We start from the raw sequence: 25,990 nt of genomic DNA on the forward strand, positions 1-25,990 counted from the left end.
GGTATTGAAATGAAGCACCATAATCTGTAACTCGGTATACACCAGGTACTGAACGTGTTGGTACCGGATTTTGATATCCATCCCTGTTTCACACTGAAACTCTGATCTGAGGTTTGGAACAAACGACTGTCCGAATAATCCTCAGATGTGTGTCGTCTTTATGAATCTGCTTCCTGTTGTATCAGAACCTCCTGGACCTGGATTAGAAATGTCAAACCTGTTTTATATTTATGAATCTTGATCCTTAAGGAATACTCACGACCAATGAGAGCGAGCGGACCAAATGTCGTCACTAAGAGGATGTTACTAACTTTAACAACTCACAAACATAAACTCTACACCATTGTCTCAGCTAGGATTGTACCCGTAGTCTTTTCCTTTTTTTTTGATTTTTGCAACCAGAGCTCACACCAGGACAGCCAGTGAGGGTTTGAATCATCCTCCATGTTTGTTTTTCTTAAGTCACATTTGATCATGTGTTTCTGTGGAATCTCCACTGTGAAACTGTTCTAGCGAAGTCATCTAGTCTGGGTTACATTTTGAGGATTATCAGACATAAAAATCATTTGAAACTGTCCTTATCTCTGTGGTCTCAGGTTTTCAAATCGACTTTTACGGTCTGCATGTAAACGTACTGACTGGTGAAAGTACATGGAAGCAGTAAGACAAATTAACTTAAAGCACCTTTAACTTCTTCACAAAGCTGGAAGATGTTGAAGCACGGCAGACTTTTTTAGAGGCCCTGACAGCCAGGATATGTTGGATCTGACTGCAAACCAATCAGAAGGTTATATGTGGGATAAATTAATCATTTTAAAGCTCCAGAAGGAGCGTTGACTGAGTTTAGTGTTTGATATCGTAGCTTCCGACTGCTTAGAGTTCAAATGGAAGATAGTGACTCGGGTGAAGGGAGCTTCAGATGCTCATTAACATAAATATCTAATCAGCCAATCACAAGGCAGCAGTTAGTGCATTTAGAAATGTTTAAGATGATGTGCAGAAGTTCAGGCTGAGCATCAGGATGAGAAAGAAATCCATCTTTACTGATGTATTTGTGGAACTGAGACAGTAAGAAGGAGTTTTTCTGCATTTTTAGATGATAAAACAAGAAATACTCTACTTGGGGCCTGGGGCTTATATTATTGCTGCCATAGCCTCAAACAGATGATATCTTTGATTTTAAAGGAATCAAAGTTTAGAATTCTTGCATCATCACAGCTTCAGTAGTGATCTGTATTATCTTCCTTGTATTTAAATAAAATGTTAGGACTGGTGTGGACGTGTATTTGCAGCCATTATAGAAAGGAATCAGATTCTAGGCTGGTTCCTTCAAAAGCAGCCAATAAAAACTTGCATTGATGGAGGGCACTGTGACTGGAGGGCAGTGCAATTTAACCTCTACCTGCCCAGCCGTGTTCTGCTCTACTTTCACAGACAGAAATAACTTAAAATGGAGGAACTACATTGACAGTGTCGCCACATTTAGCCTCTTTATCGCTGCCATTACTTTGAAAATCAGCCTCCAGCTGTTTGCCTCCAGCTGGGATCTGAACTGCACATTTTAACGGATTTACACATTTTGCAGGTTGATTAGACAAAGTAGAAACCAAACACACGCGCACACACACAAAGCAGGAAGAGACGTAAAGATCAGTGAGTCTTTGTTCAGGTATGGCATAGTATTTCCTTAACATGAGGTTGTGTTTGTAAACGCAGGTCTTCTTCTAAAGTGTTTCTTTTAAAGAGCGTTCCACCTTACAGAAACAAACTTGTTTCAGCGTCTCCTTGAAGAAGAATCAAGGTTTAACGTTATTATTGCACTTTAACAAACAGGCCAGGGATGGCTCTAGGGGCTTTGTGTTCCTGCACGCCGCTCCTCTCTCCAGAGAGTGAGCGATAGCGCGGCCATGTTCCAGTCACTCCTCAGGTCGCCCAGCTCCTCGTGACCTCGCTGGTAAGTGAAGCCGGGGTCGTCTTCTCCTCAAGGCGGGGGGAGGGAGGGCTCCGTCACAGCCAGTTCCTGAGCCAGGTCATTGAAGCGAGCGATGTAGTCTACGCTGCTCTCACTCATCATACAGGCGAGCTGAGAGTCCATCTGCAAGACGGTAAAACAAGATGTCAACACAGAGCAGCAGAGAGGACTTTCAAATATACCAGTGCATATAAGAAAATTAGATAATCATGAAAAAGTTAATTTTACCCTGTAATTTAATGAGTGCAGTGAATGTGTCTCATTGATTGTAGTATAAAGACACCTGTGTCTGGAAGGTCCAGTCACTGGTCAATCAGTATCACTGGCTAGCATTACACCATAAAGACAAAAGAACACTTCAAGCAACTCAGAGAAAATGTTACTGAAAAGTTTGTCAGGGGATGGAGACAAAAACATTGCCAAGGCTCTGAACATCCCCCAGAGTTCAATTAAATCCATCATAAGGACATGAAGGAATATGGCACATGTAAATCTGCCTAGATCAGACCATCCTTACAAACTGAGTGAGCGTGCAAGAAGGAGACTAGTGAGAGAGGCCACTAAGATGCCTATGACTACTCTGAAGGAGTTCCAAGCTTCAGCAGCTGAGATGGGAGAGACTCTGCAGACAACAACTGTTGGTCAGGTTCTTCACCAGTCAAAGCTTTATGGGAGAGTGGCAAAGAGAAAGACACTGTTGAAGAAAACTCAGATTCAGTCTGAACTAGAGTCCACCAAAAGGCATGTGGGAGACTCCGTGGTCAAGAGGAAGAAAGTTCTTTGGTCTGATGAGACAAAAATGGAGCTTTCTGACCATCAGACAAGACGCCAAACACACCATCCCCACTGTGTAGCACGGTAGTGGCAGCATCATGCTGTGGGGGTGCTTCTCAGCAGCTGGCCCTGGAAGGCTTGTAAAGGTAGAGGGGAAAACATCCAAGGGGATGAATCTTTCTATAGGCACTGTATTTTAGATAAACCACAAAAAAAGTGAAATATCTCTTTTTTTTCCTCTTAATCTTGATGATTGCAACTTACAGCTCAGGAAAATAAAGACAGGATATCTAAAAGGCTAAAACCAACACTGCTGATCTAACATGTCAATATTATTTATTCACATCTGTTAGGGAACCATTCACTTTCAGGGGCCCACACATTATTTGGGATGGGCCTTTGAGGACTCATCTTACCTCTGCCACATCAGGAAGGCCACGGGACTGAAAGGAATCATGGGAGTTGCAGTCCAGGAGGCTGGGGCCGAGCAAAGCCGTGCCACTGGAGGGGCCAGAGGGGGTTAGGGAGGTCCGCCTGCTCTTATCAGGAGAGACCATGCTGGCTGGAAGGAAAATACCCAAACAGAAAGAGTGTGAATGAAAAAGTAGTGAAAACAAAAACATGAGGAGACGTCGCTGCAGGAGAAAGTCTGCAGCTGCATCAGCATTAGTGTGTTTTCATAAAAAAAGACATATCAAATGGCTGAGAGATTTTCTGGGCAGGTTTCTCAAATATTAACAAGCTAAACAGTAAAGTCAGATTAAATAAAGTTTAAAAGTGTGTTTATTTAAAAGAGAAAAAGACCCACAGAGGAGGCATCCCAGTGTGGAGTCAGAGGAGTCGCTGGGGTACCACTGAGGGTCGTGGCTGGGCGAGGGGATCCAGCCTCGGGATGGGCTGACCGAGGGAGACGAGGATAAAAGTTTGGAACTGTCGTTGTTGCTCAGTTTGGCTGGAGAGAGCGCCGCCTCTTCACCTGCAGCAGAAGAAGACAAACAGAACATATCAGTGCAATTTTACATGATTGATTTTAACTGTGACCTCCCATAATTCCTCCCTCTCCTCCGCTGGTCTGCTTTCACGTTATAATGTTCTCAGCACACTTTAAATGTGACGGCATGCTCGTGGTCGGTTTGTATATCCACCATACTATTATACTATAGTCATTTTTGAACTATTCTTCCTACTTCAACATCTACTGTTCAGCTAAGAGGGTTAAATATGTCTGTGGTGGTTTTTGGAGAGACAGGAGATGTTCAGCTCTGACTAAACAGCTCTACTCGCTGATGAGTACTCCATACTTGAGCATGGCTGCACATAAATCACGCCCAAGCTTATTCAGGCACAGTGTTAGAGTAAGGTACACTTCTGTTCAAAGTGATCAGAAGGGGCCAGACTTTGGGGTCAAGGGAATGTGAAACCCCCCTTAGTTTACACACTTGTTGTTTAGTGAACTTTTGCAAGCCGTCTCGCAAGTTTAGCTGCATGTCATTCAACATGTTTCGTCTAAAAATGCTTCACATATTTTAAAAACCATCCTCCATGCAGCACGGCTCCCTCTCTCCTGAATAACCAAACAGCTGTCAGAATAAACATCTCCATCTTTAATGCTTCCAGTGTCAGACAGAAAGATAAAAACGCACTGTAGTGAGCGGAGTTGATGGCCAGCTCGATGATCGAGTCGCTGATGTGAGTCTGAGGCTCTCCAGGGGCCAGAGCCTCCTCAGGAGGACCGGGGAGCGAGATGTCGAGGAGGGAGGCGACGCTCGGTGGAGAGAGGAGGGAATCTCCTCCTCCGGTGACTCCAGGAGATGGAGGAGGAACGCCGTTCTGTGGAGAGATGAACATTTAACACTCTCACTGGGAATATTTTAGAACATTTTTAAGGCTTCAATTTCTATCTTTGGAAGAAGAATCACGAAGATCTGGTTAAGATGCTTTTAAACCAAAAGTAGCAGGGACTTCTCTCAAAGAACTAAATGGTTCCTGAGGTCTACAGCTGACCTGGAGTCAGACATCCTGATACAGCCAGGTTTCAGGTTTGCAAAGTGAATCAATATGATCTTAGCCTGATCCAAACTGGGCAACTGGACTTAGTTAAGGTTGCTGAAGATGTTTTCTTCTCTAACAAGCTTCTTCAGCTCTAAACCTAACCAGGGCCAAATAAGTCTGTGTCAACCATTAGAATGCTAATAATCTGTGTGGTCATCTGAGAGCCACTGGCAGAGTTGTTGACCTCTATATCAATCAGAAATGTTCAGGACTGCAGTCCCATCCCTCAGAGTTCTTTGGCCTAAGCAGGAACTCAACGAAAGCAAGATTTTTTACACCATAACCAAAATTAAAAACCTGGTTTCTGCATTCAAAAAACACAGAGTTCCTAAAAAGGTTCCTGGGGAAAGTTCCTGCCGTCAAAAACATCTAGACCCCTACTAGAGAGGTAGCACAGCATGTGGCCCGAGTGTGTTTGTGTATCTGACCTCAGGGGCGTGGTGCTGGATCAGCTGAGGGTCTGGATCAGTTTCAGTGATGGAAGCGGAGGGGAGAAGGTCGTTGTTGTCAACAGTGGAGTTCTGATCCCGTTGAGGACTGCTGGGGATGATTCCTGCAGACTTGGCTGCCAGGTCGATGGCACCTAAAGAGGAAAGGCAGAAAACGAAATGATTTATCACATTAACACAGGACAAACACGTAGAGATAGAAGGTATTAAAGAATACAAGCTGGGAAATTAACCTGGAAACATGCAGCTGTGAATGTATACTAGATCATTTATCCTCAAACTTAACCATCCTTTCCTTTCATGTAAGGCGTCCACATCTGCAGTGTTGATGTTCACTTCTTTGTCCACAACATCCAGAGGAGCATTTTTCACTGTTTGAGTCTCAGTTCAACAGCAGAAATTAAGTTTCACAGCTTAACTCATGCTCACTTCAGTGGGATATCTTTTATAAGCGTGTAAAACAAACAGACATCATCATCACATCTGCAAGGGGACAAAATAATATCTGGGTTTCTCTTTCTTTAATCACTCTGTCATTTGTCCTTTTCTGACTGCGTCTGCGTCTGTTGTCAGATCCATTTATGTTTCAGTAAATCTGCTCATAAATTCTAACAAGTTAAATCATTTTGACCTGCCCAGTTCCAGGTTTTGGGATCTTGGAATTTCATCTCTGATTTCTGCAGATGATTCCATGATTGCAACCTCATGCAAATGATTGCATCAGGTTTTCTTGGCTTCCCTGCAGCCTCCTGCTAAGAAGGTCAGCACCTCTAAGTCTAAGAGGGATGCCTGAGCTGACCTGCTTAGCATTCTGCTAAGAAGGATGGAAAACTTTAAATGTATTCCATATTTTGGCTCTTTCTGGCATTGCTGCCTGTTTGTTTTGCTTGCTATATTTATTCTCAGAGTCCCTCTGGATGTGTTGGTTTGATTGAGTGAGAGGTTCTAGAACAATTTTCTTTTGTGAGCGAACAAAAGAGTTCTTGTTTGAAACCATCCAGACTTTTGGAGATGTTGTGGGAGTGAAGAAGCCCATCATGAACCAGTTCTTGCCTTTTCCTCATAAAAATCAGAGATTTAAAGGGAATGACATTGAAGATTGGATTTCATTATTATGCCATACATATAATCATACTCCCTGCAGGCATGTTCTTACCCAACACCAAGAATTTAACTTATTCAGGATAGATTAGGTCTGTTTATTATCCTGGAACCACAGAGGGGGATGAAGACAAACTAAAGACAACTTAGACTATCCTAGCTCATCTTTTCAGCTTTTTCAGACACAATTAGTGAGTCTATTCACATCAAACAGCCATTCCAGTGTTTGCTCTGCAGTATTTCAGGATTTTGACAAGCCATTTCAAAAGCAACAACTCTCTAGGGTCATATTTTGTACAGTACAAAAGAAAATGGGACTTCGGCAAGATCACACAAAGTCTACTTTCTCTAGAAAACCTACTTTTACCGAAGAAAAGCCTTTAACCTTTTTTTTTTTAACCAGATAAAACCCATTGAGATCGAGATCTCTTTACAAGGGTGACCTGGCCAAGAGGTCAGCAGCACACGTCATAATAAAAATGCTGATGAAAAAAATGCAATGCTGACATAAGAAGCCCCAAGATACCAAGTATAAAACATGTCCTTCTCAGCTGTAGCTACAACTCTGCAAATTTAGTTTCTATGCACTTCAAGATACACCTGGGTAAAATGTGACCAAAATGATTATTTACAGATTTCATTTTTTTTCTATTTATTTTATTTTCATTCAAGGGGAAAAAAAATCTACTACCTCAGGTTATGTTCAAATACAGCTCTGTTTTTGTGTTTTTCTGCACTTTTTCATTTGCTTTTGTCATGTTGCCAAATTTAAAAGGGAGGTTATGGATAAAAAAAGTGCATATTTTTCATCAAATTGATCTGTATTGGTTCCAAATTTGACATTACCAGCTGCTTACTGGGCACCGAACATATCCGGCTGATTATAAAATTTGGCCCAGTTGAATTTGTAATTGAACAGCCCTGTTCTAGATAAACGAGATGTAACGTGTGTTTCAGGTTTAAACTCTGTTTGTTCTGTGCATATTTCCTTAGTTTTGGTTTGGACAAACCATTTAAAGCTATTTTTCTTTAAACCTCATGATAAAATTTCCCCTTTAGTGAGTTAACATTACAGCACAAATAACTCCTGAAAATATGCAACAAATCCTCCTCCTCGTTAATCATAAGAGCTTTTCTACCCAAAGAGAATTACTTACTTTGCTCCCTGTCAATCTAAAGCTGTTTCATTTGGCTGTTAATTTAGAATTTCTTATTCTGGCCTCATTATGTAAAGAAGTTAACATTAAATATCTATGTGAAAGCCAAAAGAGCAATGCTAGCAGACTTAGGAAAACTGCATTTGGATAAGCCTTATTTTCAGTCAGAGCAGCAGAAAAGTAGATGTCAGTTCCTACACATGTCAGAGACTGGACAAGCCTGTGTTTTAAAACAAGACTGATGTCATGTGATCACTGACTCAAACCTTTGAATGCACCAATCTTAAAGAGAAAGAAATGTACTTTTAAACATGTTTCCAGTAATGTACTGGTGTTAAATTTGTTTTTCATTACTTGTTTGCATGCTGTTTTTAATCGTCTGTATGATCTTACATCTTCCTGCTCAGGGACCACAGATGTAAATCAGCTTTATAACCAACTCTGGATCAACAGTTTTGTTGTGGCTCCTGTCAAATAAACTAATAAACTAAACTTAGAAGTAACAGATCTACAACTTTAAACCCAAATTTAAACTTTAACAGATTAATTTCAGCTCTATTCACATGATCAAACTGGGAAAAACAGATAATTTATCAAAGGCCAAACTTACTGGAGAGCTGGCTGGCTGTAGCAGAGCCTGTCACAGCAGGGGAAGTTTTGGACAGGAGGGGGCGGGTGGGAGGAGCCAAGCGAGTGTTGATCGGCCGGAAGGATCCGGTTCCTGAGGGAAGAAACAGGAAGGGAGACAAGAGATTAGCAGAGCTGCTGTTGTTGAAAAAGAGAAATGATATTTAGTCATACACACGGAGAAATCATCAGACCAAGTATAGCTCATGTACAGGGGTGTGTAAGGTAGTGGACATTTCCATATCAACTGACTACAACTTCTACTGTTTAATCCGGACTGATTCTGACTTGTCTGTAGTTGAAGTACCTGTAGCTGAAGAGTTGGAGAGGATGGAGAAGGAGCAGACGTGCTGAGGAGTATCTCCTGTCGTCCGAGGAAGGAGTGTTCGCTGTGGACAAAAAAAGAGCAACTAAAATGAACCAGACTTTACCTTTAGCCCTTTTATGGTATCAAACATGGTATGGTATGGAGCCATGGCATCAACAGAAGAATCCTCCATAAAGACAAATGTTATCATCAGCATTCAAACCACACAGATCAATAAAAACAGCCCATTTCTTCTCTTACTTGAACTACGAGTGGTTTTCGGAGTTGTCTGTTTCGAGGTTTTCTTTGTCTGGAGAGGAAAAGATCGGACTGCATCTGCAGAAAAAAAAAAAACATTTTATTTGAGCAAATTCATGTGGACTTTCAACCAAAGCAGTCTGTGCACAGATAGTAAAGGAAATAAAGCGTTGTCCTTTCTTACACTGATGGAGTCGAGCTGCTGTTTGAAGGCGAGCTCCGCCTCTTTGTTTGGAGAGAACATTCTGTTGTGTCGGGAGCTGTTTGGAGGCAGCGTGGTGGGGACTGCGAACACGCCGCCCTCTGAGTCGCTGCCCGCCGTTGGCCCCAGCAGAGAGCGAGGGAGGCAGCGTCCGCCTGGAGAGTGGAGGAAACAGACAGAAACACCACATTAGGAGGGTTAATGTGAGGATCAGATCAGACCGAAGAGTAATGATGAAACGAGGTGAAGCGTGTGACACAGCAAGTGTTCTGCAATTCTGTCAGTTCACACTGCTGCTGCTTGGAGGGATGATGTATGCTGCTTTACATGTTTGTCTTAGCTCCATTTCCACATAAAGCAACCGCATCACGATCCGCCGGTGAATTGTACTGCGGAGCAAATCGCTCCCTCTCTAGTCTATCAGAGCATTTCCACAGCAGGTGCTCCAGTCCAGCAGCGGCGCGTGCCTGGAGCACCACTCCGCTCAGCTTTGTTCGAGATACACTGCAAGTCTTATTCAGCGATGGCTGCTGCCAAACCGCGTCAATACCCGTCGATCAGAAAGCTCCAAAAAGGAAGTCACAAGCGTAGCATATCTGGTTCTTTCAAAATACAACACAATGCACAGATTCCTGGCCGCAGAGTTAACTGTTGAGGACAATTAACCAAAGAATTTTACATAAAACCACAGATCCTTAAAGCAAAGATTAACCTTTTAAATTCCTTATGTACTCCCTCAATGGCTTGAGCTATAACATCATGGGCTGATACCGGAAAGGATGATAAATTAACCCAAAAAGGTAAAATCATCTGCTGTTGACATACTATTCCTGCATGAACTCGCAGTTCTCCCGTGATCTCTGCCCACAAATCAGGGCTGCGCGCCACAGCGCTGCGCTCTAGACTCACTCCAGTGGATGAGGTAGCTCTACTTTGGTCAGAGCAAACCTGTGGCACTTCGGTGCAGGGCGCAGTCGTCCTATGTGGAAACTGCGGGTTACAGCTACATCTAACCAAGCAAAAACATAAAAACAAGAGGATCCGGACTTTGGAGCTGCACATGCATGCTTTGGCAGCATCCCATGGGGGGCTTACGCCAATTAATGCTGAAACTAGCATCTTTTCTCCTGGATTTTCCAGGAGTAGTCTGGACATTTAGAGCAGCCTTTCTCAACCAGGGTCCAGTGGCACGTCCTTGTAACTATTATAAAATCTACCAGTAATGCAATCTTTCTCAGATTATCGACAGATGTGATTAATAATAACAAAGCCTATAATTAATAACCTTTTTAAGTGACTGACAGCACACATTATTTCACACTGAGAGCTTGAAACTTTACAGAATCATATACTGATACCTGAGGCTCCAGCGTTTGGCAGATGTAACCGAGCCCCTCGGACAGACGCCGGCTGTCGTCCACAGTTGGGGCTGCGGACTCCGGGTATGAGACCCTTCCCAGGAGGAGTGAGGGCCTGGGTTTGCTCCTCCTGAGGGGTCTTTAGGGGAGATGTGGCCGTGGAGCAGAGCTCTGGAGCCTGCGGGAGAGGACGTGGTATCGAATCAACCAAACATTTCCACATAAAACCTTCACATTATCAATAAAAATGAACTGAATGGTGTGATTAACTAAAACTTAAATAAAATGAGGCTTTGGAGGAAATTATTGAGAGGGAATTATTCATGCAATGTAGAAGTTTAGCAGGAGTTCACTTGCATTTCATGATAACTGAAAATGAGAAAAGACTAAATATTTGTAGCTTCACACATTTATTTTTGCAGTGGTACCTAAGCCATTTTTGTTTTGCTGGTATAATAGTGAAGTTTTTTTACAACGGTTGACAATCCTTGCTCCAACGAAGTGTGAGGTCAGCTGATACCTACCAAAGGTTTAGGGTTGACTTCAGTAGCGACCAGTTTGAGCAGGCAGCGTAGAACCCGGTTGGTCCGGTGTGGTCTGGGGTGTGCAGACGTTTGTCCGTCCTCTGTGTTCACAGAAGCGACCGGCCGCTGCCACTCGTACTCCAGCTGCAGCTTCCCAGGCTTCCCAAACATCAGATAGAGCTCAGCCAGAGTGACGTTCTCTGCATCACGGCTGCTCCAGCCCTCCTCCCTGATCTGCTCCACTGCCCGTTCTTTGGCAGGGAGAGCAGAGCTCTGTGACACCCCCTCCTCTGAGCTGAGAGCAGCAGAGAGTTTGGATGGAGGAGTCTGATGAGCCTCTGGCGAGGACATGATGGCGCTCTGCTCCTCTTTATAATGATCTGATGAACCCTCTGAAGTACTACAGAACATCTCCACACTTTTAGATGCTGCAAGGCTCCCACTGGATTCCACATCAGGGACCCCTTCAGAAGCCCCAAACCCAATCCCCTCTTCACATGGAGCCAAACTGTTCTGAGAGAGAGAAGGCGGGGGTCTCCTTTCCTCTACCTTTGGAGAACTGTCCTGTGGATTCTCACCAAACACAGTCACAGGAGCCCCACCAGTAGCACCAGGGCCTCCTCGTCCAGCTTTGGGTCCAGTCTTAAGCGTAGGAGCCGTGTGGATACCCAGAATCTGAGCAGCCGGCAATTCCTTGGTGTTTGGTCGGTTCTTGCCACTCTCCTGCCAGTGAACGGTGCAGGACGCTTTAGAGTGAACCACACGAGCTACACCGGGTAGAGCGGTCAAAGTGCTGCTCTCAGCGGGGAACAGAAAGAGATCTTCCTGCTGGGATTTACTGGGAGACGTTGAGCTGGACTGACTACCTTCCAGAGCTTCTCTCTCCATCAGACTCTTCAGCTGAAGCGTCCGAGTCAAGGAAACAAATAGAACTGAGAGGAAACAGCAGATCAGCCTGAACGTTTAGACTCTATGGTGGTATAGCAGTGCCTTTTTAACAGCTTTTCTTCCTCATGTTGTAATAAACATGCAGGGAGTCGTGATGTGTTCTAAGAGGTGGCTCCTTTTGTGAATGACAGGAGAGAGCTACTGTTGCTATGTCAAATAGATTAAAAAGGCAAACTGGCACCAAATGAAAAACTTTAGGAGCCTTTAAACCAACTCTTATTGATGAGCCAAGACAAAGATCCAGATCTCTAAAAAGAGATGCAATTCCCATCACTCCAAGTGAGGCTGGACGGATGTAAACAAAACTATTCTTTTTGTTTGCTAGCAGAAAAAAGCAGATCACATCAGCTGCCTAAGAAGTTTTTAACATGTACTAGAATGCCCAGCATCTACATAACTAATCCAGTCAAGATGAAGACATCCAAGACCACCTCTGTATGCAGACAAATCGGATAACCACTTGCTCAGTATGCATTGGGACACATCCACACAGAGCACTAAGCCAAATCAGATACAAATGCATGTTAATGCATAGCATAAACCGGTCATAGATGATAAAAAAAAAACACTGTCCTGTGCAGCTTGTAGGTGTGCGATATTAGCTAGTCTTGAACAATTAATCTAATGTAATGGTATTTGAGAATAAAAGCACTTTTAGTGGCACTATTGCAAACTTAAAGGCTTTTCTGCAGGCATTTTTGTAAACCTTATAAGTACTACTTTACACAAAAATACTTGCAGCCTTTTATGTGATTATGTAATTGCACAGCCTGGCATTGCAATTGTGGTTTATTAAATAACCACAATTGTGTTGCAGCACAAATAAAACACATGCTCAACATTCATCAGCTCACTGCTCTGCCTTCACATGCAGCTTTGCATTAAGACCTTCATTGCAACAATTTGCACAGCACAAACTGTTTTGAAGGATACAATCCGCTGGTCATGATACGCCCACTTCTGTTTCAGATACTCAATCAGGCTGGAGACTTTTCTGTGGAGCTCCACCACCATCCTGGATCACAAGAAACACATTTTTAATCAAAAGCTGTTTAATTTCTTGGATGTCTAGGGTTGTTTGAGAAAATGCATTAAAGGTGATTTTAAGCATTCAGATACCAACTGACTGTACTTTTTCTCCATTTTTTGTTGTTGAAAATAAAAATAACAGGCTGGTATGCTCTTTTGTGAAAAATTTATACAGAAATGTACTCAGCTCAGACTTTAGTAAAAAGAGCTGCTGACCTGAGGCGAGGGTTGTGGGCCAGGCTCTGAACTCGTGCCCAGGAGTGGTTACTGCGTGGTTGCAGCTCCACAGCAACTTTTAAGGGGAGACGCACCGGCTTCTGGTCCTCCTCGTCACTCACTCCTGCAGGGGAGCAGAAGACAAGGTCAAGTGGTTTTAGGATGACAAGGCTCTAGATCAGAGAAGCCACAACTAAAAGTGAACTAGCTGTGGAAATGATCATTGTTAGTATATTTAGTGAAGTAGTAACCAACAAAAGGACAGACAAGTTCAGCTTTAATGGAGACAACCAGAAGAAAAATTTGAAAATAAAATAAAAACAGGTAAACACTAAAACACTGAATTTCAAACTGGGAGAGAAGAGGAAAATCAAATCTTCCTCTTATTGGTAAAATAATTGTCCTGTTGCTGTTTCTGAACAGAGGACGACGATGGCAGCCATTCAGATCGCTCATTTCCATCATCTCCCTCCTCCTCACTTTTCTCCAAAAGAGTAACCATGGAAACGCCACTAGCCCACATGCTGCCATTGTTATTGCCAAAGCTCCACCTACACAGACGCTGCGCCTCATCGATGCCACTGCTTGTACGATCGGCACTGATGTTTGTTTACTCTGTGCAGCGCGTATGGGACATGACGACAGTCTGTGTGCACACACTCACCATCAGGGTCACAGAGCTTCTTCAGAGCGCGGCACATTGGCGCTTTGATCCGCAGGTTCCTCCCTTTGGAGCGAACGGTGGTGGCCCTGGTCAGACAGACACAACAGCAGGGAAATCATTGAGGTTCTTTATGGATTTAGGATTAAATTAGAATTATATGAGAAGAAGACAAAATAACAAAACATTTGACCAAATTTTCAATACGATACTTTTTAATACTGAATGTTTTCCAATGACACAACCACTGTCTCTTAAATGGTGTGTCTTGATTCAAGTCTAGGTGTGCCACAGGAACTTTAACAGTCATACATTATTACTGCAACTTTACAACAACTTATGTAACTGAACGATGTTTTAAAGAGTCTATTTTGTATGGATATGGAGTGCCTTAAGGTTTTGGCTTGATCTTGGGTATGCCTTGGGCAAAAAAAGAGGCTGAAAACCACGGCTCTAATCGGTTGGATTAAAAAGATCAGGAGCTTACTGTGGACTAACAGTTCTGTAAGAGAGGAACCAGTCCACCTACGAAGGGAAGGAAACTCTTTCCAATGTACTGAGCAGGAGATAGCTGTCAATTTATGCTAATTTAAAACAATAAATCACCTTTATCAGTGCCTCTGACTTTAATTTTGATTACAATATGTCCAAAAAAAGTATTTCTGTTGTTTGATTTTTACTGGCAATGTGAAGAAGTTGAGGATTCTGGTATCATGACAACCCTGATATGTTTACTTGCACATTGGTACTACGTTCAGATTTTAACAGTGTGAGAGTTTCTGATCAAACTAATAAAAGATAGAGGTTAAATCGACAATATACAAGATGTTTGCACTCAAAGTTATCTAAATTTTAGTTGAGTCCTTACATGAGCTCAAGTATTTCCTATGATTTTAAAAACCAGAGAAACTCTTAGTCTTTACAGTTGTAATGGGACTCAGCCTCTTACAGAGGCTGTCATGACAGAGCCATGGTGTCAGACGTGACTTCTTTAGTTAGGCTAGCGTTTGGTTTGGTTTGATTTCACTCGCGTTTCTACAGCCAACTGTTCCCTAAGGCTGGCCACACACTAGACAATTTTCCAATCTTAAGCAATTTTAAAAAGTGGGAGACCACAGACATGAGGATAATTTCAAACAGTTTTTCGTCTTTAATCGTCTTAACGCACACACTAGAAGACTTAAGCAGACCGTACTTTTAGTCGACGAAAACTCAAAAACATTTTAGTCTAGTTTTAGTCCATAAAAAGTCCTCACATTTTAGTCTTTATTTTTAGTCCAAGCTTTTATTCTCTTGCCTAAATCTGGTACCAAATCATGGTAGTGTGTTCCCTACACCCTGCCAAACCTGGGGTCCCTGCTTTCTACAGCTGAGCGGCAGAATAGATACAGCTACATTGTTTTTTGACAGATTTACCCCCAGCGGAGAAATATCACAGATTTTGAAAGTCTGATGAAAACTACATTACATTTCAGTCTAGTTTTAGTCATCTTGACAAAAACGAACCTTAGTTTTTGTCAGTTTTAGTCATCACAGATCTATTTTTGTTAGCCTTAGTCTAGTTTTTGTCATTAGAAAGACTATCAATTAACATTTTTAGTTATAGTTTTAGGCGACGAAATTAACACTGGACCACTGGAGACCACACACCTGCTGACCTGCCAGCAGGACAGACACATGGATGCCTGATACCCCCAACTTGTCCCTCCCCATTAAGCTCTCCTGGCATGTGTTACAGTTGCAGCAAAAAAAAAAAAATACAAGGAGAAGAACTGTAGTAAAATCCTGGCTGGAAGGAAGGCTCAGATGTGTTTGTGTGCCATGAAAGTACACCTACGTAACACCCAGCTGGTGACGGTACCCGGTCTGCTCGCTCTCATTGGTTGTTGTAGGTATTCGGTCAGGGGCAATATGACCTTGAATCATAACTATCAGACATGTTTTATATATGAAATGATATATTTGGGGTCTGGGAGGCTACAATGTGATTTTAGGCTGTAAAATAATCGGGTTGACACTAAGGCTGAACGATTTGCAAAAATAACCTAAATGCGATTTTTTTTCCTCAATATTGCGATTGCAATTTAATGTGCAATTATTATTAGGTTCCTCATCTTACGTATTTTTCAAACTCAAGCAATAATCTTTTGATATTACAACCTACATTCAGTTTGAAACATTTAACCATTTTATTGCAAAATGGATGTAGTTTTACTTGGCAGAGAAGGCTCTGCTCTAAAGAATCTCCCTGGGTTTGTCAAGCAGCTGCCTTGACTTTTCAGGGAGTGCATAGCTAGAAACCCCCCGTATGAATAGATATATATATATGACAATGTATACTGAAAACAAGGAAATTATTTCAGAAGCAATTTATTCATAGGTAGAATGAATCTGAATATGAGGGTGCAACAAGCTTTATGCTATAAAGGAGGAGGCTGGGGTGGAGGAGGTCAAGCTTTGCCAGCAGCAGCAGTGTGGTGCTTCTGCATTAATGCAAGCAGGGATTGGGAGAAGTACGTCACATTTAAATACACCACTGTGTTGAGAGAAAGAGCTGTGATTGGCTGTGGGAGCTGTCAGCTGATTGTGAAAAATAATTTTTAAAAAATCTAATTGTAATTGTCTTTGCTTGTACTACAAATTTGTTATCAATTGATTTATTGAAGGGGATTATCATTAAACTAGTATTTTGACACACTTCAAGTTAAAAGAATATTGCAGCGCCTGTGATTTGTAATTGCAGCAATCCATATTGCCATTTAATCTAATATGCAATTAACTGTCCAGCCCTAGCTGACACTACACACTTGAGTATTATTCAGAAAAATTATCTTTTACAGCGAGCCTTCACTTGGGATACGATCTTCGAGGAGTGAAAATATTGCCTCAGCGAGGGCTTTAAGTCCTGTAGTGCGTGGCTAGCCTAACTTGGTGGGCAGGGGTGTGAGACAGATCAGGATAGTCGCATCAAGCATGTAAAAGCACGACAGTATAGCAGAATGACGCTGTGCAGCTTGCCAATGAATTCAATGAAGAGCACAACAAAAGAGAGCCAGCATTTTGTTTCCAATTCTTAGGATGAGGCTGTTTCTCACGAGAAGACAAGCAGAAAGTGACCAGTCATTCGACTAATTATTAGATGGTAGTGTGTCTGCTGTGAGAGATGCTCCACTTTTTTTTGGATCAGACAGGTATGCTTGGTACTACAGAAGGATGCCAAAAACTACAGGACAGTACTGGTTGAAGACTTGGAGAACATTTTCAACTTTTCATAATTCAAACATGAATAAATGTTTCCTGCACTGGACTGAACCAGACCCCTCTGACTAAAGGGAGCAGCTTTTGCCAAGAAGAAATGGACAAAGTTTGCTGCAAAGGACACTAGCTGAACATTAACAGACTTCTTACTGGACATATTTCAACTCCAGTTGCACCCACAGTTGTTCTCTTTATAACTGTTTCTGCTCATACATGTTGTGTGTTTAGCTTTAGAAATGTGAAAACAGACAAAACAAAAAGTAAAAAAAACAATGCTTTAATATAAGAAGTCTTTTTGCCCTCGTTTCAGCTGCTTTTGTGAGATTTTTAGCACAAAACCCCAAAACATTCCAGGTGTAAGTTGTGTATTTTAAGTGTTACTCTCGACTCACCCCTGCTGGATGAGTTCGTTGAGCTTCGCCACGTTCTTATCATCCATTACTGTCAGAGACAAAACAAGAAGAGAAGATTTCAACACCGTCCCTGCAGAGCAGCCGTCCCCTCATGACATGGAGCATGTAGGGCTCAACCACATCCGTCGTGTCCCAAACTATCAGCAGAGAAACACACAACATGCACTAAAAACACATGTAGTGTCTTTACTTACAGCCTCCGACTTTTTTACGCAGCTCGGCGTAGCAGATGAGACCGTAGAGCTCTTGTGAGGATTTCTTCAGAGCCCTGGAGTAAACTGAGAGGGAAAATGTAAAATTACAACCGTGGTGAAAAAAGCAACACAGGAGGCAAAATCAAGACAAATAAAAGTCACAATGAGGGCTTTGTCACTTCTGGAACAACTCAAACTGTGCGTACTCCACATGGGTAAGATGGATTACATTTAAAGAGCTGCAGCAAAACTGTAGGTTGTTGACTGAATGCATTTAAAATCATCATTCAGGGAGACAGACTAAACATTTTAGCCTATGGGAGAGCCTCTTAAGTTGATTTCACCTCTTCCCTCGTTAACTCAGACCCCTCAGAGTCCCACCTATTCATATGTGACAAAGCTAAAGGACGGCTCACCGCTGGCAAAGTCGATGTGTTTGGAGATCTTGTGCCAGGTGCGGTAGTAGAAGTGTCGGACCTGCTCCTTGTTCTTCACCATGTTGGCTGGTTTGCCTCTTTTCTTGTACTTCATTGCAATGTTGTTCTGGATAGCCTCAAAATCCTTCCCATGCTGGAGAAGAGGAGATAAGTAGAAGAATTTAAAGACACAAAAAGAGACAGGTTAAAGTTTTAGAGCATCAGATCTTATCTTAGGCCCACTACCATGTCCTTATTGAGAAACTGTGGAACAAACTTCCTAAACTTTGAATTTCTCTTAAAGGGATACTTCAACATTTTGGCAAACTCGTCCATTGCCATAATTCCTATAGTCTTAGTAATAGGTTTGTTACGTTCAGTTGTCGGTGCAAGCTGTTTTTAGATCGGCTGCTGCCGAGTTTGGACCTGCTGTGCCAACTCAATGTCAGCAGACGGTATTCTGGCTTTCCCCCATCAAACTCATCAAATACACAATCTAACAACTCCAAAACACTCGTGGACAAGTTGTGACCTGTACATTCACCACGCTTTAAATATTTAATGAAAAATATTGAAGTTTGGTCATTGCTTTGGTTGTTGAAGTCCTCTTTGCAGTTCTACATATGTAATGTCACTACTCCTGTAATGCAGGAGTAGTTGTCTTTTAGTCTTTGCGGCTATAAGTCATGCTAGAATAGTTAGAATCAGCATTGGCACTATCTGGAGCGTGCATGTACAGACCCTGGGTCTGCTCAAGATGGCAACGCTGTTTGGGCTGTGTGATAGGGCAGGAAAGGTAAACAATGGCTCCATGTTGGGCTGTGACAGCCAGCATGGAGTGGGGTGACTCTGGAAGGTGTTGTGGAACTAAATGAATGAAACACCAGTGAAAGGAGGTTCCCACTTGGCAACCCTGGTGACGTCTTGACCTTTTTCTACCCATCAGTCTGCATGGTTCACTGGTGGGGACCAATATGGAGGGCATAACTGGGTTTATCTTCACTGAGCGCTCCTCCTTTCAGTAAGGCACAGGCATGTGTGCTTACTTAAATATTTCTGGTTGTTTTCTAGAGACTAACCCTGTTAGTCTTATTCCTGTTTCTGTCATGGAAAAAAGGCTGTCGGCGAACATTTTTAGTCATAGTTTTAGTCGACAAAACTAACACTGGTTTAGATCCAGGATTTGTGACAAGACTGTTTTGGAACTTCACTGCCGACCGTTGCAGCTCAAATCAAGCCGCCTGACAACGCTGCTGCGACAGTGAATGTGCAGCACTGTCTCTACTGTAGAGACAGATTTATTGTGCAGTAACTTAAGGAATAAATCTCTTTAAAATGAGTGGCTGTGAAAGTCGTTGCTATGGTCAGCTCTTAGCGGCCCATTACAAGCAGTTGCAGGTTTCAACCCATTTTGTTGAGACTCTTTGGTCTTACCTGGGCTTTAGAGCGTCCCATCAAACAATTTTGAATTGCTCTGAATCCCCTCTTTACCTCATAGAGACCCTCAAAAAAGCTGTTTTTGTCCTCAGCGCTCCATGACTCCCACTGTCTTCTGGCCCTCTTCTGGTTCCCAGTTTGCTCCTCCTTCTCAGTGGACCCCTGGCCCTTCGACGTCTTTGACACACTGCCCGCGGAGCCAACCATCGGCCCTGACGGTCCCAGTGTCCCTTGAGAGGAAGAGCCGTTCTCTGCCCCTGTGTTACACAAAGAGAAAAAAAACCTTTAATAACAGGATAAAAATGTAGCTGTGGAGCCAGATGATTCTTTAAACTGCTGTGGGTGATTTGTTTAACAATTATAGCTGTGATGTGCGAGGTTCTGGAGATGTTTAAATACATGCACATGAAGCCACCCACAGCCATTACCCTACAAAACCTGCAGAGCGTCCCTCTCTGTGGTTCAGCTCTGGCAAGAAGGCAGGAAAAGCAATCAGTCCCTTCAGCCAGGTCCACAGCACCGCGGTCCAAAACCAACTGGTGGTGGGCCGAGCTCCCCCCAGCACAGAGCACGAAGCCAGCACACATTAACGCTCACACAGGATGGTGCTGTTGCAGCAACGGTGGATTTTCAGCCAAAATGGGTGTTCATTTACAAATGCTAATGTGTGTGGCTGCTCACAGGATCTGACACTGAAGTGGTGCTTTCGAAATAGACGTGGACTAATTTAGCATCGTATCAAAACACCCTGGAAATCTAAAAATATGTTTGTAGAAACAATCACAGCCTTTTTCACTTCCCAGCAATGACAAAAAAACACACCAGTCAGATCTGTCAGGAAGCTCAAATTCTTAAAAATACCAGAAATGTTTCAGTCTAATTCAAGACCTAAAAGGCTTTTTTAATATTATTAATCGGCATAAATAACAAGGCAAACAAGTTAGCGGAAAATTCTTCCTTAACCCATGAGAGCACACTACAGAATTTAGTACAAAAAACTGGTTTCTGTTTGCGGGTGGATCTCTTCAATTACAACCTTGCAAATGAGCAGAAGACAACCAAGTAAACTGGTAGGACTGGTGCTGAAGAGACCTAAAAAAAAAACACGTAAATACTAAGCAAACGCTGATTTATTTTAAGATGGAATAAACATGGCAATCCTTACTGCTTAAAAGTCAATAATTAACAGCTATCTCTAAATCTGGGACGTCCACCGTCAGGCTCAGTCTTATTTCTAATTTTTACCCCTGCCTCACATTTCCATGTGGCCTTCTGCTCCCCAAAGCAGAGTCAGAAGAGGTAGTGGAATAATCTTCCTCTTAACAAATGGGATGAACACTCAACTTCCTGTTCCTGATACGTCATTGGGAGTCTTCGAAGGGGTTTATGTAAGCGGACAACATTATTGAGAAAAATATTTTGGGATTTTTTTCCCCCCGATATTGCAATTGCAATTTAATATGCGATTATTTTTAGTTTCTTCATCTTACATGTTTTTCAATAAAGACAAGAAATAAATTATTCTATATTATAACCTAAAGCTTTTGGATAGAACATATTGGGGTAAAACAATATAAAACAAATATATAATTGCAGTTATTTTGGTTCATATTGCATGTATCATTTGATATCAACTTCTATATTGAAGGGGATAATCAATTTTGTCAATCTTGTTTTAAATAAGAAAAACACATACATTAGTGAAGCAGAGATTTTTATTCTAAAAAAATAATGTGCATAAAATCTCTGCGCCAAAAAAAGGTAAAAGAAATATTGCAACTCTTGCAATTTTTAAATTGCAGCAGGCCATATTGCAATTTAATTGCCCAGCCCTAATCATAATGCATCAAAACAACATCAAAATACAAGATGTATGTCTGGCTTTTAAATCTTATTTACAAATAAACTGGTGTTTGCACAGTAGCCATCTTGCCAATGACCTGCAGACATTCTCTGAATTTCCTATAACTCAGTTTGGATTGTGCCTCTATGAAATCTCTGCTTGAAGGGCCATAAAGTCTTAATACGTCACCCCACACTGAGGTGTGAATGCACAGATAGTAGGACCAAGTGGTGAACTGGGACTGAGCCCGGTAGTTTAATTACACAGGTGAAATTTTGTAGCAATAAATGCTCCACAGATAAGTTACTTTGTGCTGCAGTATTCTGCAATTTCAAAACAAATCTCAATTCAAATTAATAAACCACATCTTAGGATCCGTTTTATCTATTCACAGGGGTTGGGCTGCAAAAGAAACCGTAATTAAGGATGCACAGATGCACTGGCTCAACGTTGGCATTGGCCAGTATTGGCCTGCTGACAAACATCGGCCATATGTAATTATTATCGGTATGAACTGATGTCAATTTCATGTGTTTTCCTGTTGTGCTCTATCAACTAAATGATGGCACACCTGACATGGTTTAGAGAAGAGATTTATTATTGGGTAGAAGATTTGACCTGTTGGACAAACTGATTTTTTATGGTCTAACAAGAGAGAAAATGTTGGTATAATGGGAGTGTTACACCAAACGAAGTGATGAGAAACATCAGCCTAGGTTTTTACAATCGGTGCATCTCTGGTTGGTATTATATCATTAGTGCAAAGCAAGCTTTTGCAATAAACACATTGCCAAGGGTCTAAATTTATTATCATTATTGCTGAAATAAATGAGAAAAATTATTTCATGCAACCAATGCAATACTTTCTCACTCAGTGTAGATTTGTATTTCATTTCCACGCAGTTTGAGGAACTCAAGTCAGCTATCAGCTGCCCTCAGAGCAATAACAGCTAATTCAGTGGCGATTAAATGCTTCATATGTTTTAGATTCAAGAGAAACTTGTTGTAAACCACAGCAGAAACTAAAATGGCTTCCTGAATTGGAAACTTGCTGCATTTATTCTTTATTAATTCCTGCAATTTTTAGCATTGAAATATATTTGTCACAGAAAGAAAATATACGACAATGTCACTTTTTTCTAGCGTCACGATTCAGGCCTAATCTGAAGACAAATAACAGTGTGTACTCTTTCCTGTCCCGTTTTATTTCTGTGCACCAAAAAAACATGCTATTTATTTTTCCAACATCTAACAAGGACGCCAGTTCCACCCACTTTTTTTGAATGTTGCCAACTTCTTTGTGCAATTTAACAGTGCTCTCTCTCCGGGTTGAAAATCTGACTTGAGAGTCTCTGCACATTCTGATACCACCAATCATTAAATTAATGGTGCTTTGATCAGTTTGAAGTTATCACCCTGGCTGAGGTTATTATTTATTTTAATCAGTGACTGATGAGGCTCTCTGTTTTACTTTAAAGTCTGATGTGAATAAGTTATCCCAGATAAACCCACTGAAACTGATGACAGAGTGTGACAATTGAAAGCACCATAAACATGTTTTATGGTTATATGTGATGGCATGTTTGGCTAAACTAATCTTTAAAGGGTTATGACAATTTAAAAAACATTTTTGCATGCAGATTTTGACTTGATTTTATCTCTAATGTTTACATTTTCTCCTACACGCTTTGACAGTCACATTAGCCATGTATTTTTTAAATTGTGACGGCATGTTTACTATAAATTCTATCTTAAATGAGTCAGATGCCAGCCTTATTTAAATGGAAGTGGCAGTGGCTCCACTCAGGATGGTGTTGGAGTAAAAGGAGCTAGCAGCCCACCGTGACACAGAACCATACTGTAGTCCACCAAGAGTGTTACACAGACACAGTGACACAGTTCTAACCCCAGGCAGACCCTCACTAATCCCACATAGTGACACTTTTTTCCTGAGCCGGTCACCTACGGTACCTTTCGATTTTGCCCCGCCATGTCCATTGATGGCCGAGCCGATTGAATCCTTCCGTATCCGTTTGCTCGGAGGTCTGACGCTGGATCGCAGAAAATGATGCTGGTCCTGGCACTGAGGGGTGGGTTCGGTGGAGGTCTGGGGATGCTGGTTGGAGCTCAGGGCGGCTCGGTTCGGAGGTGAGGCGGGGAGAAGTGGAGCTGTACCGGGGCTGAGAGCTGATGGATTAAGGAGCTCCTCTCCGTCGTCTCCCTTTGTACTGCGCTCCTCGCTCGCCTGCTCTCCGCTCTCCTCCTCGTCTCCTTCGGGCTTTCTGGACGGATTCCTCCTCCCATCGACACCGATCCCCTCCCTGGAGCCTGGTGTCATGCTGCCAAAACACATTCAGTGACAAATCTTCACATTAGGAGCAAAGCTGTGTGCAAAATTAACTTCTAAAGACGACGTTCAGTGTCTCTCAACATGGCCGCCGCTGTTTGTTTCAAATCCCCTCTCCAGTCCCGACAAAACAACATCAAATATTTCAATTTAACGTCTGCATAAAAAATAAAATCAACAACTTAAATAGCAAACTAAGTCTCGAGGGTGTTTAGCTATGCTCCTTTCTGCTTAAAATGTCATTTTTAAGGCTGAATTTCAACTAAATTCAAATGTGAGCGCTTTTCAGTTTAGCGCCCTGCAGAAACGACAACGAAACCCCTCGGTGCATTCGACCTCTAAATAAAGTGTTTATTTCAAACATTATTTTACCCATTTTCATGCTCTTCGGTACCGGGCGACGTCTTCTTTCTTTTCACCATGAGTCCGACCGGTTAGATACACAAATATTGACCAAATAGAGCATAATAAAAACCGATAGCGATTCCTCTGCTTTCTGCCCTCTCCTTGCTCTGCTTCGACTGAGCTGAACTCCCTGCGCAGTTCAACTGTTTTCTATCAGCAACAACATTACCCCACAACTTACAAACAAGAAATAAAACCATACAGCATCAGTCATGTTAAAGATAGTTCACGCACGATTTAGAGGATATTTTACTGTAATTCATTCCGGATGAGCTTAGCTGTATTGATAATCATAGTTTTATTAAGCTGCGAGCAAGTGGACTTTGCTTGTCACTACGTCACCATCGCCTGCAGAAATGTCAGTAAAACAATTTATATCACAAAGAGCATTATATTATAAATCTAGACAACCCAACTCCATCTGCTGACAAAATTAGAGCCTCAAACAAGCAATTAATCATACTCAAACATCATAACCAGCCTTTATTTACACTGGATACATCAAAGACAGTAGTTTAACAATGTCTTGTGTGTTAATATGAGTAAACATCTCAAGAATACTATCTAAACCCATTTTAATCAATGACTGGTTTCATCAGAATGATGGCAGTGTAGATACTGAGAGAAATAATAAGCTACACAAGTAAACATTAAATGGGTTGGAGTAGTTTGTCACAATCTCCTTCAGTAGCCCCCCTTTCTGCATTCCTCAACAGCTGTTCCTGCCTTTTAAACCCTGAATTTCATTTAAGGTCATCAAGCCACATGAAAAGACTAAACTAACACTTGAAACTACAAGAAATCACAAGTAAAGTGACATTTAAATGTCATCAAACGAGTGTTTATTCACTTCTTACGCATATCTAGTTTTTAAGTAAACAAGTATTGATGATGTTCGAGTGTTATTGCTCTATGTGGTTTCACTCTGACTTGAAAATGTCCTAAAATCTTACAGAAACATAATGAAACCATGTTGATGGAATAAAAGTGTATTTTCCTTGCTGTATTGGAGCACTACCAGATTAGAAATGTATTTGTCATACATCTTTGCTTGAATGAAGTACTGATGTAACTCTAAGAGTCAAAAGGGTCGACTTCTGAATTATTTCTAACTAAAATCTGTGGTTAATTTTGTTGCAGTAAACTGTACTACATGACTACAACAGTCCTCCACATTCATAACGTGGGACCTAGCATGGCTGCTCACGAAGGCTAGCTAACATTAACGCTATGCCACTCACATAAACCGTACGTAAAGCCGTTGTGACACCATCATAAGAAAGGTCATATCCAACTTGTGATGTAGAAAGCATTGTCAAGGTTAAAGAATTACCTCAAATTGAATCCTGTTAGAGGTATTCCCAATCCAAACACAGGCTAGCATCGCTAGCCGACGGCAGCCGTCCAGCTTGTTTCCAATGACAGTTCCTGCGGTTCGATTTTACACGCGCGAACACACGCCCACTACTACTCGAAAACAAATCCCGTGATTGGTCACAAGTCCACGAGGACGACGGTTAAAATTTGACTGACAGGAGGCACCGCCAATCACATGTTAGAGGACGAATGGGAAAGACCAATTGACTCTCTCTTCCTGCCATGCTATCTAAGTTTCCTGGTTTGTATTTTCATGGTACGAAGGTTGATTTATTTTTCGACAAGATGTTAAGGTTATAATAAGGATTTATTTTAAAGAATTACCATAGGTTCATTCTAGTTATTGTACGTTTTTACAAAGAGTCCCGCCCAGAAAAAGATTGACATGTTGATTGTCGAATCAATAGGTGGAACTGAAGCGATGCACTCGGATTAGATTCAAGCGTATGCCGACAGTGACTTGGTTAAATTGGTAAAAGGTGGATATTTACATGTAACCTTAACAGCACTCACCAAAACCTTGACTTCAAAGCTTCTCTGAAGATCGAATTAGAAGAAATTGAAGTGGATACCTCTCCCATTCCAAGTTTCACATGGAGCTAAAGAAACTAATCTTGAGAGGATAAATGATATTTATCCCTGTAATTTATTTCTTAGACAAAGAT

General features: G+C 41.8%; 1 protein-coding gene across 2 annotated transcripts; it reads right to left on the reverse strand.

Annotated features, from left to right (window-relative positions):
* Positions 1-1,644: 1,644 nt before the first annotated feature.
* cramp1 (cramped chromatin regulator homolog 1) lies at positions 1,645-25,377 on the reverse strand. 2 transcript variants are annotated; one of them, XM_041817197.1, is made up of 20 exons: positions 25,282-25,377; positions 23,168-23,535; positions 19,408-19,610; positions 17,917-18,070; positions 17,501-17,584; positions 17,286-17,334; positions 13,639-13,724; positions 12,975-13,098; positions 12,663-12,744; positions 10,782-11,681; positions 10,258-10,435; positions 8,882-9,054; positions 8,701-8,775; positions 8,440-8,521; positions 8,116-8,226; positions 5,227-5,381; positions 4,390-4,576; positions 3,555-3,722; positions 3,163-3,308; positions 1,645-2,095 (listed from the first exon to the last, which is right to left on the reverse strand). In XM_041817197.1, exons 2-20 carry the CDS (start codon positions 23,532-23,534, stop codon positions 1,982-1,984), a joined length of 3,438 nt encoding a protein of 1,145 aa, XP_041673131.1. In that variant the 5' UTR covers position 23,535; positions 25,282-25,377; the 3' UTR covers positions 1,645-1,981. The 2 variants fall into 2 exon arrangements, with proteins under 2 accessions (XP_041673131.1, XP_041673130.1); XM_041817196.1 differs by lacking the exon at positions 25,282-25,377 and adding an exon at positions 23,916-24,064.
* Positions 25,378-25,990: the final 613 nt, after the last annotated feature.

The sequence above is a fragment of the Cheilinus undulatus genome, linkage group 21, assembly GCF_018320785.1.
Source record: "Cheilinus undulatus linkage group 21, ASM1832078v1, whole genome shotgun sequence".
Taxonomy (NCBI): Eukaryota; Metazoa; Chordata; class Actinopteri; order Labriformes; family Labridae; genus Cheilinus; species Cheilinus undulatus.

Bases quoted from the DNA above. Each gene is read 5' to 3' on its own strand.
- cramp1 (XM_041817196.1), bottom strand. From the start codon at position 23,965: ATGGTGAAAAGAAAGAAGACGTCGCCCGGTACCGAAGAGCATGAAAAT. The intron at 13,099-13,638 runs GTGAGTGTGTGC...GCTCCCCTGCAG, and splicing joins GAAGCTCTGTGACCCTGATG to GAGTGAGTGACGAGGAGGAC. The intron at 8,776-8,881 runs GTAAGAAAGGAC...TTTTTTCTGCAG, and splicing joins AGCAGCTCGACTCCATCAGT to ATGCAGTCCGATCTTTTCCT.